The 12,771-nt window shown below is 29.5% G+C and overlaps 2 protein-coding genes across 2 annotated transcripts; both read right to left on the reverse strand.

Annotated features, from left to right (window-relative positions):
- Nucleotides 1–229: 229 nt before the first annotated feature.
- Nucleotides 230–710, reverse strand: TRV_07039 (uncharacterized protein; the record flags this gene model as incomplete). The annotated part of the gene is made up of 3 exons (XM_003018980.1): nt 230–286; nt 352–475; nt 547–710. The coding sequence occupies 3 exons, from the start codon at nt 708–710 to the stop codon at nt 230–232; spliced, it is 345 nt and encodes a 114-aa protein (XP_003019026.1).
- An 803-nt stretch (nt 711–1,513) lies between these two features.
- TRV_07040 (Rho guanyl nucleotide exchange factor, putative) lies at nt 1,514–4,268 on the reverse strand (the record flags this gene model as incomplete). Its single annotated transcript, XM_003018981.1, has 6 exons — nt 1,514–2,382; nt 2,443–2,668; nt 2,719–2,937; nt 3,002–3,199; nt 3,270–3,551; nt 3,639–4,268. The coding sequence occupies 6 exons, from the start codon at nt 4,266–4,268 to the stop codon at nt 1,514–1,516; spliced, it is 2,424 nt and encodes an 807-aa protein (XP_003019027.1).
- Between the last annotated feature and the right edge of the window lie 8,503 nt (nt 4,269–12,771).

Here is a 12,771-nt window from a genome sequence, read left to right on the forward strand (position 1 = left end):
TACATATTGACTTGTTAAGGTATACAAGGTCGTAAGCCAATAGCAACGATTAGAGCCATGCCAATCCGACTCTCCTTCCATACCCAAGTGAAATATGCCTGAACCAGACCCTAAACAGGTACCGTAAAGATAACCAGGTCCTACAGTAATTTAATACATTGTATATCCTCCGAAGCTGTGTCCTCGATAGAGGCTCCTGCAGCTTGGCCAGTCATACAGTCAATTCCATCTATCGACCCAACAAGCCGCCCTTAGAGTCGTTCGTCGAGCCGTTCCTTTCGGTGTTCTATTCGACGGCCAAGTTAGTAGATGTACAACATGAACGAGGAATAGGTAGCAAGAATGCCGTACCTCTGATTCTTGCAGATCTCCCTTCTCCAGTATCTTGGTAATACATTCCACCTCATCCGATGTTCCGAACTCATTCGACAGTGTTGCCTTGCTGGCTCCATCATGGATTCCTTGTGCACCATGTCTAAAATAGAATAAGTTAGATGTCAAGGAACAGGCCTCATATCAATAAGCAGGAGACTCAACGCAACATACCTGTGAGTGATGAATATCTTCCACCCACTGACCACTTGAGCTAGAGGAACGGTCTTGTCTTTCCTCCACTGCTTCACGCTGGCAACATCATCAACGTAGACGACGAAATCATCCGTCTCTCCCTTGTAGAAGACCTTGTAAACTCCGACGTTTCCGCGAGCCATGGTTGCTATATTGTGTCTGTACCGTACGTCCTTCTGGTTCAATGGATAGGCCCGGAATGACTTTAATGGCCGAGTAGGGAGCTTAAGTAGTTATAGATTGGCGGGGTAGAAGGCTGAGAAGGCAAAGCGTGTGTGTGGCTAGCTGCTGAAAGTATAAGAGTCTAGATATCCGGGTTGTCAAGTGGTATGTATATGTAGATAGATGTAGATGCAGGTGTTTTGACGAATGGTTATATAGGCAATTGGGCAAAGACCGAGGTGATGCTGTACTTCTAGGGAGTGCAGCGGCGTCTCTATTTATGTCTGAGCCAGCCCACAATTCTCTTGCGCGTCCCCATCGCCGGCTCCTGCTGGTGCTATGCGCTGCAAATAATAGGGTGTACATCGTCGCCGTCCGGCTTCCCGCCTGTGTTGCTTGTCACTGCTTCGACCAACGTCATAGCGGGCCCTGAGTCTTGGCGTTTAACTAGTCATCCCTGGTCACGTGTGACGTCACGCCTCTCCTTCCCCTTTTCGGCTTCCAGTTCTTCTATCAGATTCGGAGCCTACTTGATCTGCACGGGAGATAGCGTCACTCAGCTCCACGAGGCACAGGAACGGAGCTGACAAGGGAGTATTATAGGCGGTAACGAGCGGAACTGCAGCTTGCATTGTTGATATAACTAGAAGATGTCTCTGGAATCGTCTCCCTAAGTACGGATAGGGACTAGTTACAAAGAAGCATGCTAGCTATTGGGAAGAACGCGCAAAGGAACTCCTCCAAATCCCCCGTCTCCTTGTGTCTGGCAAGGGAATGATGATACTTACACTTCAACTAGTCTGTTACGACGAGAGCGGCCGGGAGCTGTAAAAATCGAGACACCCCATCTGGTACGTTTGTCCATCTTGGTCCTCTCCTTGTATTTGGCACGTTTCTCGAGAGCTTCGTGCTGCACCATCTCATCAGCATCAGACTTGATCTGTGGCAAGGCTGTGCATCCTGGTGAAGAGCTTCTCGATTGTACATTCGCGTCAATTGTTTCATCGAACTCCCGAGTGCTATGCTTGGAGATAGGACTGGTGGGTGCTGTCGTGTTCGTCTCCTCAGCAGCACCGCTCTTTGAATTAGAGGCAATTGACTGGGTCGTAGCAGATGCGATGCTGCTTCCACGGCGGGAGAATGGGCGGCGGCTACTGAGGCTCCGAAAGAACGAGCCAGCCTGAGCTCGGATGAACTGTCCACCGCGGCCTGGCATTCCTGGGTATGGGATGATATCACAAGTCCAAATATCAGATAGCCACCTCTCCATGCGCACTCTGGCCTGACGATTCGGAGTTAAGGTTTCCATTGGGGTCATCAGGAGGGTTTGGGGCCGTGACGGTGACACGCTCGGGGTGGGATCCCGCCGCGGGGCGGCCTCTGTCCCTTTGATACGGACTAGTCTGCAGATGGGCTGAACCATATTACCGGTTTCGTTGATCGTTATCACGGGCCGTCTTTTAATTGGGAACATAACTCTCGTTCCAATCCTAGGGGTGTCCACCGTGATTTCCGGGGCTATGTTCAGCAGGAGCTGGTCCTTCCACTGATCAGCCTCCTTGGGAGAGCACGCGGTCATGACGAGCTCAAAGGTATCGCCGCTGGCAACATATAGCAGCTTCCAGGAATGAGGTGTTCTCGTACATTGCAAGCCTGCTCAGGCATTAGCATCGTGATTTTTTAGATAGGTTTTGGAGCATGGAATGAGCAAACCTGGTTTCTCATTAACGTTCTCGACCTTTGCCCGGGTTGTAGCGATAATGGCCAGTACGCCGAATTTACGAGTTTCGGCTCGAGGAACAGCTAGGATGATATGTGAAGCAAAGAGAGCGCAAGCCATATACTCCCCTACAATAGACTCCGTAGTCTCGTATGTAATATGCAGAACACCGCAGACTTTGAGAGGACCAAAATCACGAAGAATATCCCTCTCTCGGCCCTAAGATAATGTTAATTTGGTAGTCAAATGGAACTAGGTAATTAACCTACAAAACCTGTGAAGTCAAGCTGGTTACGAAGGAGTAACGTCTTTGCCAGGCGATCCTTGGCTACAGGGTCCCCAGTTGCTCGATTGATCTCCTGGACTGTATCAATCATGCATTGATAAACCTTCTCAAGAGCTTCGTGAGCTGCCGGACAATCGGAGGATGGCGTGCATTTCAGTAAATCTGACAAAAACAATTGGTACTTGCACACCCTTTGAATTGGCTATTACCGAAGCTGGTTAGAACTTGACTGTTCTCGTGAGTTTAGGGTTTGAAGTTGTTCTCACCTTGGCAAGCAGGTCACCGATGGTAAGTGCTTGATTCGGGCTCAGCTCCTTGCACTCTATGGGCGCCAATGATCGAGAAAGTGCTTCAGTACCATTATCCCAGACCTCAAAGTCAACGGTTTTCCGGAGCTTCTCAACTTCCTGCAACACCAAAGGGTACTTGATGCCATACTCCTCGTAAACCTTGAACTTTGGGAGCTAGTTGGAGGATGGATTTAGTTTTAAGTAGGTCTAGAAACCCAGAAAGTATTAATTCGATCTAGCTTACCTTCGACATCAAAATTTCAGCTACCTTCTGTACTTCGTTAGGTTCTGCAGCAATGTTCTTGCACGACTTAATCCGGTGCTCGACAGATTCACGCATCCTCCGACTGGTCACTGATTTGCGATGGACGTCAGTGCTAGACTTTTTCGATGTTTTCTTCTTTGCCATCCATTTCATAGATGCCGCAAAGGCAGCGGTGGGAACACGTGGGATGGCAGCTCGAAGTGCGTCAAGAAATGTGCTGTGCAACCTCAGCAATGTTCCCACGCATCGTCCCAGTCCAGTCTGAGTTTTTATCGGGGCTATTACTACCTTATAAATGGACGTGTTCAGCTAGAGTGTATAGAGTATTATTTCTGGGAAATCACTTACATCTCCTAGGGCTCGTAATCCAGACACATAGACGGCTTCAGTGCCTAGCAATTCTTGAAGAATCTGACGTCTCTGGACAGCGCGGTTCCAAGCAGCCTCATCGCAAGAGACTGATCTAGTCAACCGGTTGCTCTCAAGAGATGCTCTTGCTGCTTCGGAACTAGAGAACACGCTGGTGCTATACATAGTACTAGTCACCGTGTTTGTACGTGCTCCGTTGGCTACACTCAATGTTGCCTGGCTAAAACTTGCAGTTTCTATGTTGTTTATAAGGCCAGACGAGCAGTCAGAACCCTCATCTGGGGGGCAATCTGGCTCGTTGTCAGGATATTTGATATAGCTTTGCTCCTCCGTATTCCCGTTAGGCCAGTTTAGGACAAAGTTTCGAGGGATCTGTACATCAGTTCCGTTATTACGGACACTCCTCATCCATTTCTTGAAGCTATAGCCATCCTGGCTAACGGGAGCCACAGAATCATTGGATTCCGTCGAACGTCGTCTACCGTCTGCCTCAGCTGGGGGTTCGCCCTGCGGTTCATTTTCAGGGTCATTTCGAAACAATTCAGACAATGCACAGTCAATGTCCAGTGGAAAGTCCACCACGGCATCGAGGGATTCCGTGGATTCCATGGCTTTTCGCGTAATATCGACGTGTAAAAATGAAGGACAAAAACACAGCAAGCATAGACAGTAAAACAAAACGAAGGAATAGCATACAATATGAAGGTCTAAGGAATGAAAATGAGGGCAACATGCAGTGGAATAGAAGAGAGGTTGGGTTGTGGTGAGAAAAATTTTCACCAGGCGTCCTTTCTTCCATTTTGGGGAAGGGGCAACAGAGAACCGTAGCATCCAAAGCCGCACTACGACTAAGCAAGGGGTAAGCGCTGTAATATAGAAGGAGGCTATATACAATGAACAGACAGATAACAGTTTAAGATAAGCAGTGTGTAGGCTGGCATATTTGCAGCATATATTGATGTTGATAAATCAACTGGCTCCTGCATTATCAGTGATCTGGCCTGTGTTGGTAGATAGATCCTCCTATATAGAGACATATGCAAGAAAGGGAGAGATATCTAACTATGCAGATATCTAAGTGAAGGGTATTTATATCACCCACAATAAGTAGTAGTTGAAACTACTTCTATGTGCTATCATGGGTGGTAATGCGTCTTTATAATGATCAAGCCAAGGACTCAAAGGGGTATAAACATAATATATGGAATTATATATTTATATTGTTGTAGCAGCCCATAAAATTTCTTTATTTCATAGAGACATAAGCGCCAAAAATGCTAGGTAGGTAGATGCATAGCTTTGTGTATGAGAAACGGATTGCTATCCAGCGATTTTTTCTCGGAAGCTCGAAGGAACATCACGTGACCTGAGCTCCTGAGCACAATAGAGTAGTAAATAAATACCTCGACGTCTAGCTAAATACTAGAAAGACTAATAAATAGATATTAAAATAAATAATAATAATAGATTATAAAATAGTAGATTATTCTATAATTATTTATTTATAGAATAATACTTATTAATTAGCTAATAAATACCTAAGTAAAGTAATAAAAGAAGTAGTAATAATAATATATTCTATATTTAATATACTAATTAAATATTAGCTTTAATATATCTCTCTAGATACTATAAATAATAGTAATAATATAATCTTAATACTCTATATTAGTAATAGTAAGTAATTTAATCCCACTAATATAATAAAATAATATATTTGTAAATTTTGACGTTTATATAATCTAGATTTTCTTTTTTCTAGTATAGCTACTCCTTTTTTTATTATTTTACTATTACTTCTATATATTTTTTTTCTAAATAGTATCTATATCTATAGCTTCGCGGCCTTTATATTATTTATTATAATCTTTATATTTTATTTATAATATTCATTATATTATAGATATATCTATAAGTCTATAACTCTACTATTTCTACTATTTTATATAGTTAATTAGTAATTTTTATTCTAGTCGAAGAAATTTACTTATCTATAATACTTATAGGGAGTTATACCACTAGTATTATAATTATACTTACTTACTTTTATTATTAGATCTATAAGGCTACTTAATTTACTACTATGATATTTCTACTACTAATTTTATATATAATAGCTAAGTTTACTAAATCTATAATATCTATAGTAACTATTAGGCTATAGAATATTCTACTCGAATAATATAATTGGAGTACTAACTAGAGTAACTACTATAGTAGTTATCTAGTATACCTGCTAGTATAATAAAGACCTACTCCCTCTATAAATATATACTATCTATAGATAAATTCTATAATAATAAAGAGAGACTACTATATTACTACTCTATATATTATAATTCTAATATTATATACTTTACTACTTCCTTTTTTTACTCTATAATATATACTCCGCTAGTAATTAATTATATAAATATATCTTATATATATTATAGTATATTATATTAGTTAGTTAAGTATATAATATCTTCTTCTATATCTACTCTAGTATTTAATATTTACTACCTTATAGATAGTATTTGATTATTTAATATTTATAATCTACTACTTAAGCTCTACTATCTATTTATATTTATTAAAAATAATATAGCTAAGTAGTTCTACGATAGAATTCGCTATTATAATAAATTTCTTATATTTATATCTATTAGTTATAATTTAATAAATTCTTAACTATAAAATATACCTATAGATATTATTCCTTTCTAGATATAGTGAGAACTCTACTACTTATAGGTCTCTTTATAGTTAGAAGCTAGCGCTACTCTAATCTTTACCTAGATTTGGATCTATAATTTATAGTATAATTTTAATAACTATAATAATCTAGAATTTAGTCTACTTTATCTAACTTTAACTATTATTTATAGCTCGCTCTATAAAGTTACTTTTTCTATATTTCTATACTATAACTATCTACTAACTTATAGACTTTAGGTAAACCTATATATTTATCTTTATAAGTCGGCTTTTTAGATATTATAGTCTAGTAAAAATATTTATACTAAGCTCTAATTTACTTTATATTTAGAGGCTAGCGTAAACCCCTATACTAAAAATTTATTAACTACTTCTAAAATTACTATAATTATTAAAGAGATACCTAAAAACTATAATATCTAGCTATATTCTATTATACTAACCTTATAGAATGGTAGCCTTTAATATATTAATATCTATAACCTACTATATTTATCTCTATACTATATATTACTTTTCCTTTATAGGGATCTAGGCTAGTATAATAAATTATAATTAAATATAGAAAATTCAGACTATAAATATATCTACTTAATATATCATATATATTATATATACTATATTTACTACTATTTATATTATTTTAATACGCTACTATATACTAATTATTTATTATAGTAGTACTTAGTAGATATCTAAGCTATAATTAATAGTAACTAACTTATATAGCTATATAGCTACTAGAATAAGATTTATATAGACCTTTATAATAGCCCTATAGATACCTTAAATAATATAGCTAATAATACTATATAATTTAGTTACTATATTATTTTACCTTTATCCTATATAGGTAGTACTTAATATATATATTAATTATTCTAGGACTTAATAATAATTATAACTTACTTTAATAAGCTTATACTATTTATTATATTTATAATTAATCTATTTTAGGAGGAAGTTAGCTATAAATTATACTCTAGCTAAACTACTATAAATTATCTAAATATTATCGTTTATATATTTTATATAAATATAAAAATACTACTATAGAAGATTAAAACTAGTAAAGTCTTTAGTACCTACTATATCAAAATCTAAATTATAAAATATTAGAAGTACAGATTTCTATATATATATTTATTAGTTTGGCTTATAGATTATAAATATTTTATAGACTCTATCTATATTAATTAATATATCTCTACTAAAATACCTAAGAAGCCTAGGTAGTTATAGAATAATATTAAAATATTCTTACTCTATAATCTATATAGTATTTATAATCTATAAAATATTTATATAAAATATATAGATAATACTAGCGAGCTATAATATTTAAAGTAGTTCTTAAAGGAGTTCTATAATAAAACTATAGTCGAATATAATAATTACCTCTAATATAAATATTAAGCTAATTACTCTATAGATTTTACTAAGATTATAAATAATCTATAAATAATAATTAATAATCACTAAGTTATCCCTTATAATCTATATTTAATCCAGTATTATTGAGTCTATATTAATATTAAAGTCTATTTTATAATTAAAGCTATTAAATATCCAAATAAATATATCTATAAAGGGCTAAATAGAATATATTTATAGATATAAGAAACAAATAATAAAATCAAGTTATATCTATAAGCTTACTATATTAACCCTATAGAGGCTATTTAGTAAATATTAGAATTTCTATACTACTAGAAATATCTACTAGTAGAGCCTCTTTCTATCTACCTACTAAATAAATAGCCTATATATTTTAAAGATAGTATAATATTATAATAGATATATAGCTATATAAAGACTTAGTAGTTTAAACTAATAATTTTCTTTATCTATAATACTACTAATTCCCCTAATAGTTTATATTTTTACTTAAAGTATTTAATTTACTTTATATAGAAGGTCTAGATATAAGCGTAGTAGCTATATTAAAAAGGTATAGTAATTAGCTATATTTACTACTATAATTTAAATTAGGGAGAATAATTCTTTTTATATATATTACTTATCTATATTCTGGTTCTAATAAGTTTTAAAGACTTATATTACTATAAAGGTATTCTATATCTAATATTTTAAGTTATCTACTTTACTTGTAGCTTACTTAAAGATAATAAAGAGTAGTTTAAAATATTTAACTCTATAATTATTTTTACTTCCAGAAGTTCGTTATATTCTCTTTTTATAGTTATATTACTAAACTATAATATTAGTAATTCTTTAGAGCTTTAGTTAAAGTATAGCTAGTACTTCTATAATAACTTATATTATTATTTATAGTAGAGTATAGAGGGTAGCTATACTTATTTTAAAATTATAGATAATATTATTCTTAATTATAACCTATTTCTAATAGAGGATATATTAGCTAAGGGTAGTAAATATTTTTCGAACTTTAATCTATCTACTTATACTATACTCTAGCTAACTATTTATAACTCTACTAACGTTTTATCTATAGTTAATCTATTTAATACTATTTAATATAATAATAAAGCTAATAATACTTATAGCTAGCTTAATAAGGGCTAGCGATCTATATTTAATATTATTATAACTATAATTTCTAAATAGCTAAAGATTATCTCCTTTTTTCTATAGAGCGCTAGTAGTATTAGTAAGACCTTCCTTTATAAGGCTTTATATAACTAGTTATATACTAATAATTAGACTATAATATATATAGCTTCGTTTAGTATTATAGTTATCCTTCCATCTAATAGAACTACTATATATTTGTAATCTAAAATACCTATTAATATATACGAAATATTTATTTTATTAATTATAGTTAGGTCTACTATAGGCCGCTATATATATTTTACCTCTCTTATAATATGGGATAAGATCCTAATATAGTATTATTTTTATATAGAAGTTATAGATAAGCCACTTAAGGATCTATAAGATAATACTACGAACCTATTTAGTAGTATTTTAGTTTTATTAAGAGGTAACTTCGTCTAGATATTACCTATTATATAGTATAGTAATAGGGTTATAATAATATCTATAAGTATTTAATACTCTTTTATATAGCTATTACTAAAAGTATTATAGCTATATTAAAATATATATCCATAGTCTAATACGAACTTCCAGTTATTTATAATTTTGCTTATATATTTACCTTATAATACTTCTCTATATAGTATTATCAATATCCCGCTATATATTAGATATAAATATATAATTAAGAACCTTTATAGCTATATATTTCTATCTAATTATCTCTTATTTACTATAAATAGTAATACTTCTACTACCCAATAGTTTTTTTCTTATTAGATTATTCTTATAGTTTATAATATCAAACTACGAGCTATTAATAAGATAGTATTCAAATACTTTTTAGATTCTATCTATACTTATCTAACTATAAATTTAGTTATTATAGACTTCTAGAATACCTCTAGTATTAAAGAATTTATATATAAGTATTTATATTTTATTAAAATACTAGATATACCTTCTTCTAATTTATAGTTAAAGATTAGTATACCTATTATATTTCTTTGTAATTTATAGCCTAAAGAAGGGCTCCATAATAATACTAAGTTAATTATTACTTAGCTATATGAATATTTAATTAAAGTAGTTATTATTAGTAGCTTATATAATAAATACTACTACTTTATCCCTCGTATTAATTTATAGTTATTAATAGGCGAGCTACTATTTATATTAAGCTATAGGTAATTTTTAGTTACTCTCTATTTTATAATAATTATTAATAAGTTATAGGGCTAGTCTCTTAACTATATTAGTATTAATCTATATTCTCTAATATTTATATATAGTTAGTTATATATTATTCTGTTATATATAATAAATATTTAAAATTTTATAATTCTATTAATATAGATATCTAATAATACTATTTAGAATATTATATATTTAGAAGTCCTTATAGAAACTAGTATTAGTATATAAGAGGATATAATATTATTATATTTATTATTCTATTTCATAAATAGGCTAAGCCCTTATAGTTAGTAGTTATAGTTATAGAAATATATCTATATTTCTAAATTTATTTTATTATCCTTAAACTCTATATCTATTATAGTTATAGCCTCTCTCTTTTTCTTATTTATAGTTTCCTCGAAGCTCTTAAAGCCTATATTCATAGTAAAAACTTCTATAATTTTACTAGTTATAATAGTAAAATTAGATTATATAATTATATTTATTTTACTACTCAAAACCTTGGCTCGTATTAAAGTAATACTATTTATTAATATTATAAGCTCTATTTCTAGCTACTTTATAATTTACTCTAGAATTTCTATCTATACTATTACGCTTATGGATAAAGTCTTAGTAGTAAATATAACTATAATAAAGTAATAGTATAAATATCTAGCTTTTTCTTTATAAATCTCTATATCTATAGTAGGCTATTTATAGTTATTAATAGTAATAAAAGGACTCTTACCTATAATAGTATTAAAAATTAGTAGGGGGTTATAACAACTACCCCTTTTTTTAATATTCTTTTTTAGCTACTTTATAGTTAGCTAAACTTCCTTCTTCTTATTTTTACCTTTTTTAAATAATATAAAGCTCTCTATTATATATATTAGATAATATACTAATCATTTTTATAAATATAAAATATACCTATATAAAGTAAATAATAAATTTTTAAATTATTAAAATAGTAATTTATATAGCTACTAGAGAATATATCTTTTATAATAATATATTTAGTAAATAGACTAACTCTTTTCTTATAATATTTATAGATAGTAGAGAGTTACTAGCTATAGAGCTATATAATAATTAACATATAATTAATAACCCTATCTAAGTTTAAATTTATAGCTTTAATATATTTATAAAGCTTAAATTATCTAATATATTTAATAGCTATAAGTATATTAATAATATCTATTATCTTCTTTTTAAAATTATAGCCTTAATTTTATTAGTTCTGAGCTATTTTTATTTTTATGAAATTTTTAATATTTTAGAAGTAAACTATAATATCTCGCTTAGTATCGAGCTATAGAGGCTACTAGAGCTAAAACTACTACTATTATTATTAGTACTTATTCTATAAGCTATATAGATAGAAGAAGCTACAAGTAGGCGAATATATAAATATAGATATAAATATAGATATAAATATAGATACTTACTAAATTGGTAAATTTAAGTAAGGGTTTATTTATAAATATATATATAACTAAGTAAGGTAAAAATTTTCAGTATATATTCTATTACTAATTACTTATTAATATAATATATTAGCCAATTAGCAAATATAGCAAGCGCTCCTCACTAGTATAAAATATATATAAAATAATATAGAAAAAATAATTATATATATTATTTAAATATTAATTTTATCTAATATTTTATAATTTTAATAATTATAGAAATTTTATAAATTTAAGTAATTTAAGTAGTTTATTTAAATTATTAGTAGTATTATTATTTATATTAATATATTTAAGTTAAATAAAGTTATTATTTAAATATTATTAAATTATAAAATAATCATTATTAAATTAATATATGATTTTATAATAAACGTAATTAATAATAATTTTTATTTTATTAAAATTATTGAATTAAAATATTATAAATTCATTAATTAATAAATTAAGTAATTTAAATACTTTATATAGCTAAAATAAATTTTAATTATTTATTAAATATAATAAATTTAATTATTATATTAAAAGAAATAATAAATTTTTAATAATTAAACTTTTATTTAATTAAATGATTAATATAGAAGAAAATATAAAATTTTATATATTTTTATTTATCTCATTACTAATATTAATAAAGATTTATAGGTAATATTCTAAATTTTTATCCAGTATTAATATAATATTTTATTAGCCTATTAAATATTTAAGAATATATTTAATTTATTATAAGGATATAAATATAATATTTTTAATTACTTATTGGAGTTTATTTAAAATGAAGTATATATTAAATTTAATTTTAATTACTAGCTAGTTAAAATTATTTAAAATTTACTAGTAAAAATTTAAATTTTAATTATTTAATAGCTTTATTTATATATTTATTTTAATACTTTTTATTAATATATATATTAGTTTAATATTTATTATATTAAATTTATTAAGTAATTTATTAATATATATTTTCTATAATAATAATATTATTTATTTAATTTTATTTTAAAATATTATATAATTTAGAAAAAAAAAATTTTTAATTATTTTTCATTTAAATATTTTATTTAATTAAATCTTAAATTATTCAATTATTTTCTTCTTTTTTATAATTATTGGTATATTATTAATATAAATAATAATAAATAATTTATCTAATTTAATAAATATATAAAGCTCTTCTACTAATAATATAAAATTAAATTTTCTTAATTAATATATAAATTTTTATTATTAAA

The sequence above is a fragment of the Trichophyton verrucosum genome, assembly GCF_000151505.1.
Source record: "Trichophyton verrucosum HKI 0517 chromosome Unknown contig00859_1.f1.exp, whole genome shotgun sequence".
NCBI lineage: Eukaryota > Fungi > Ascomycota > Eurotiomycetes > Onygenales > Arthrodermataceae > Trichophyton > Trichophyton verrucosum.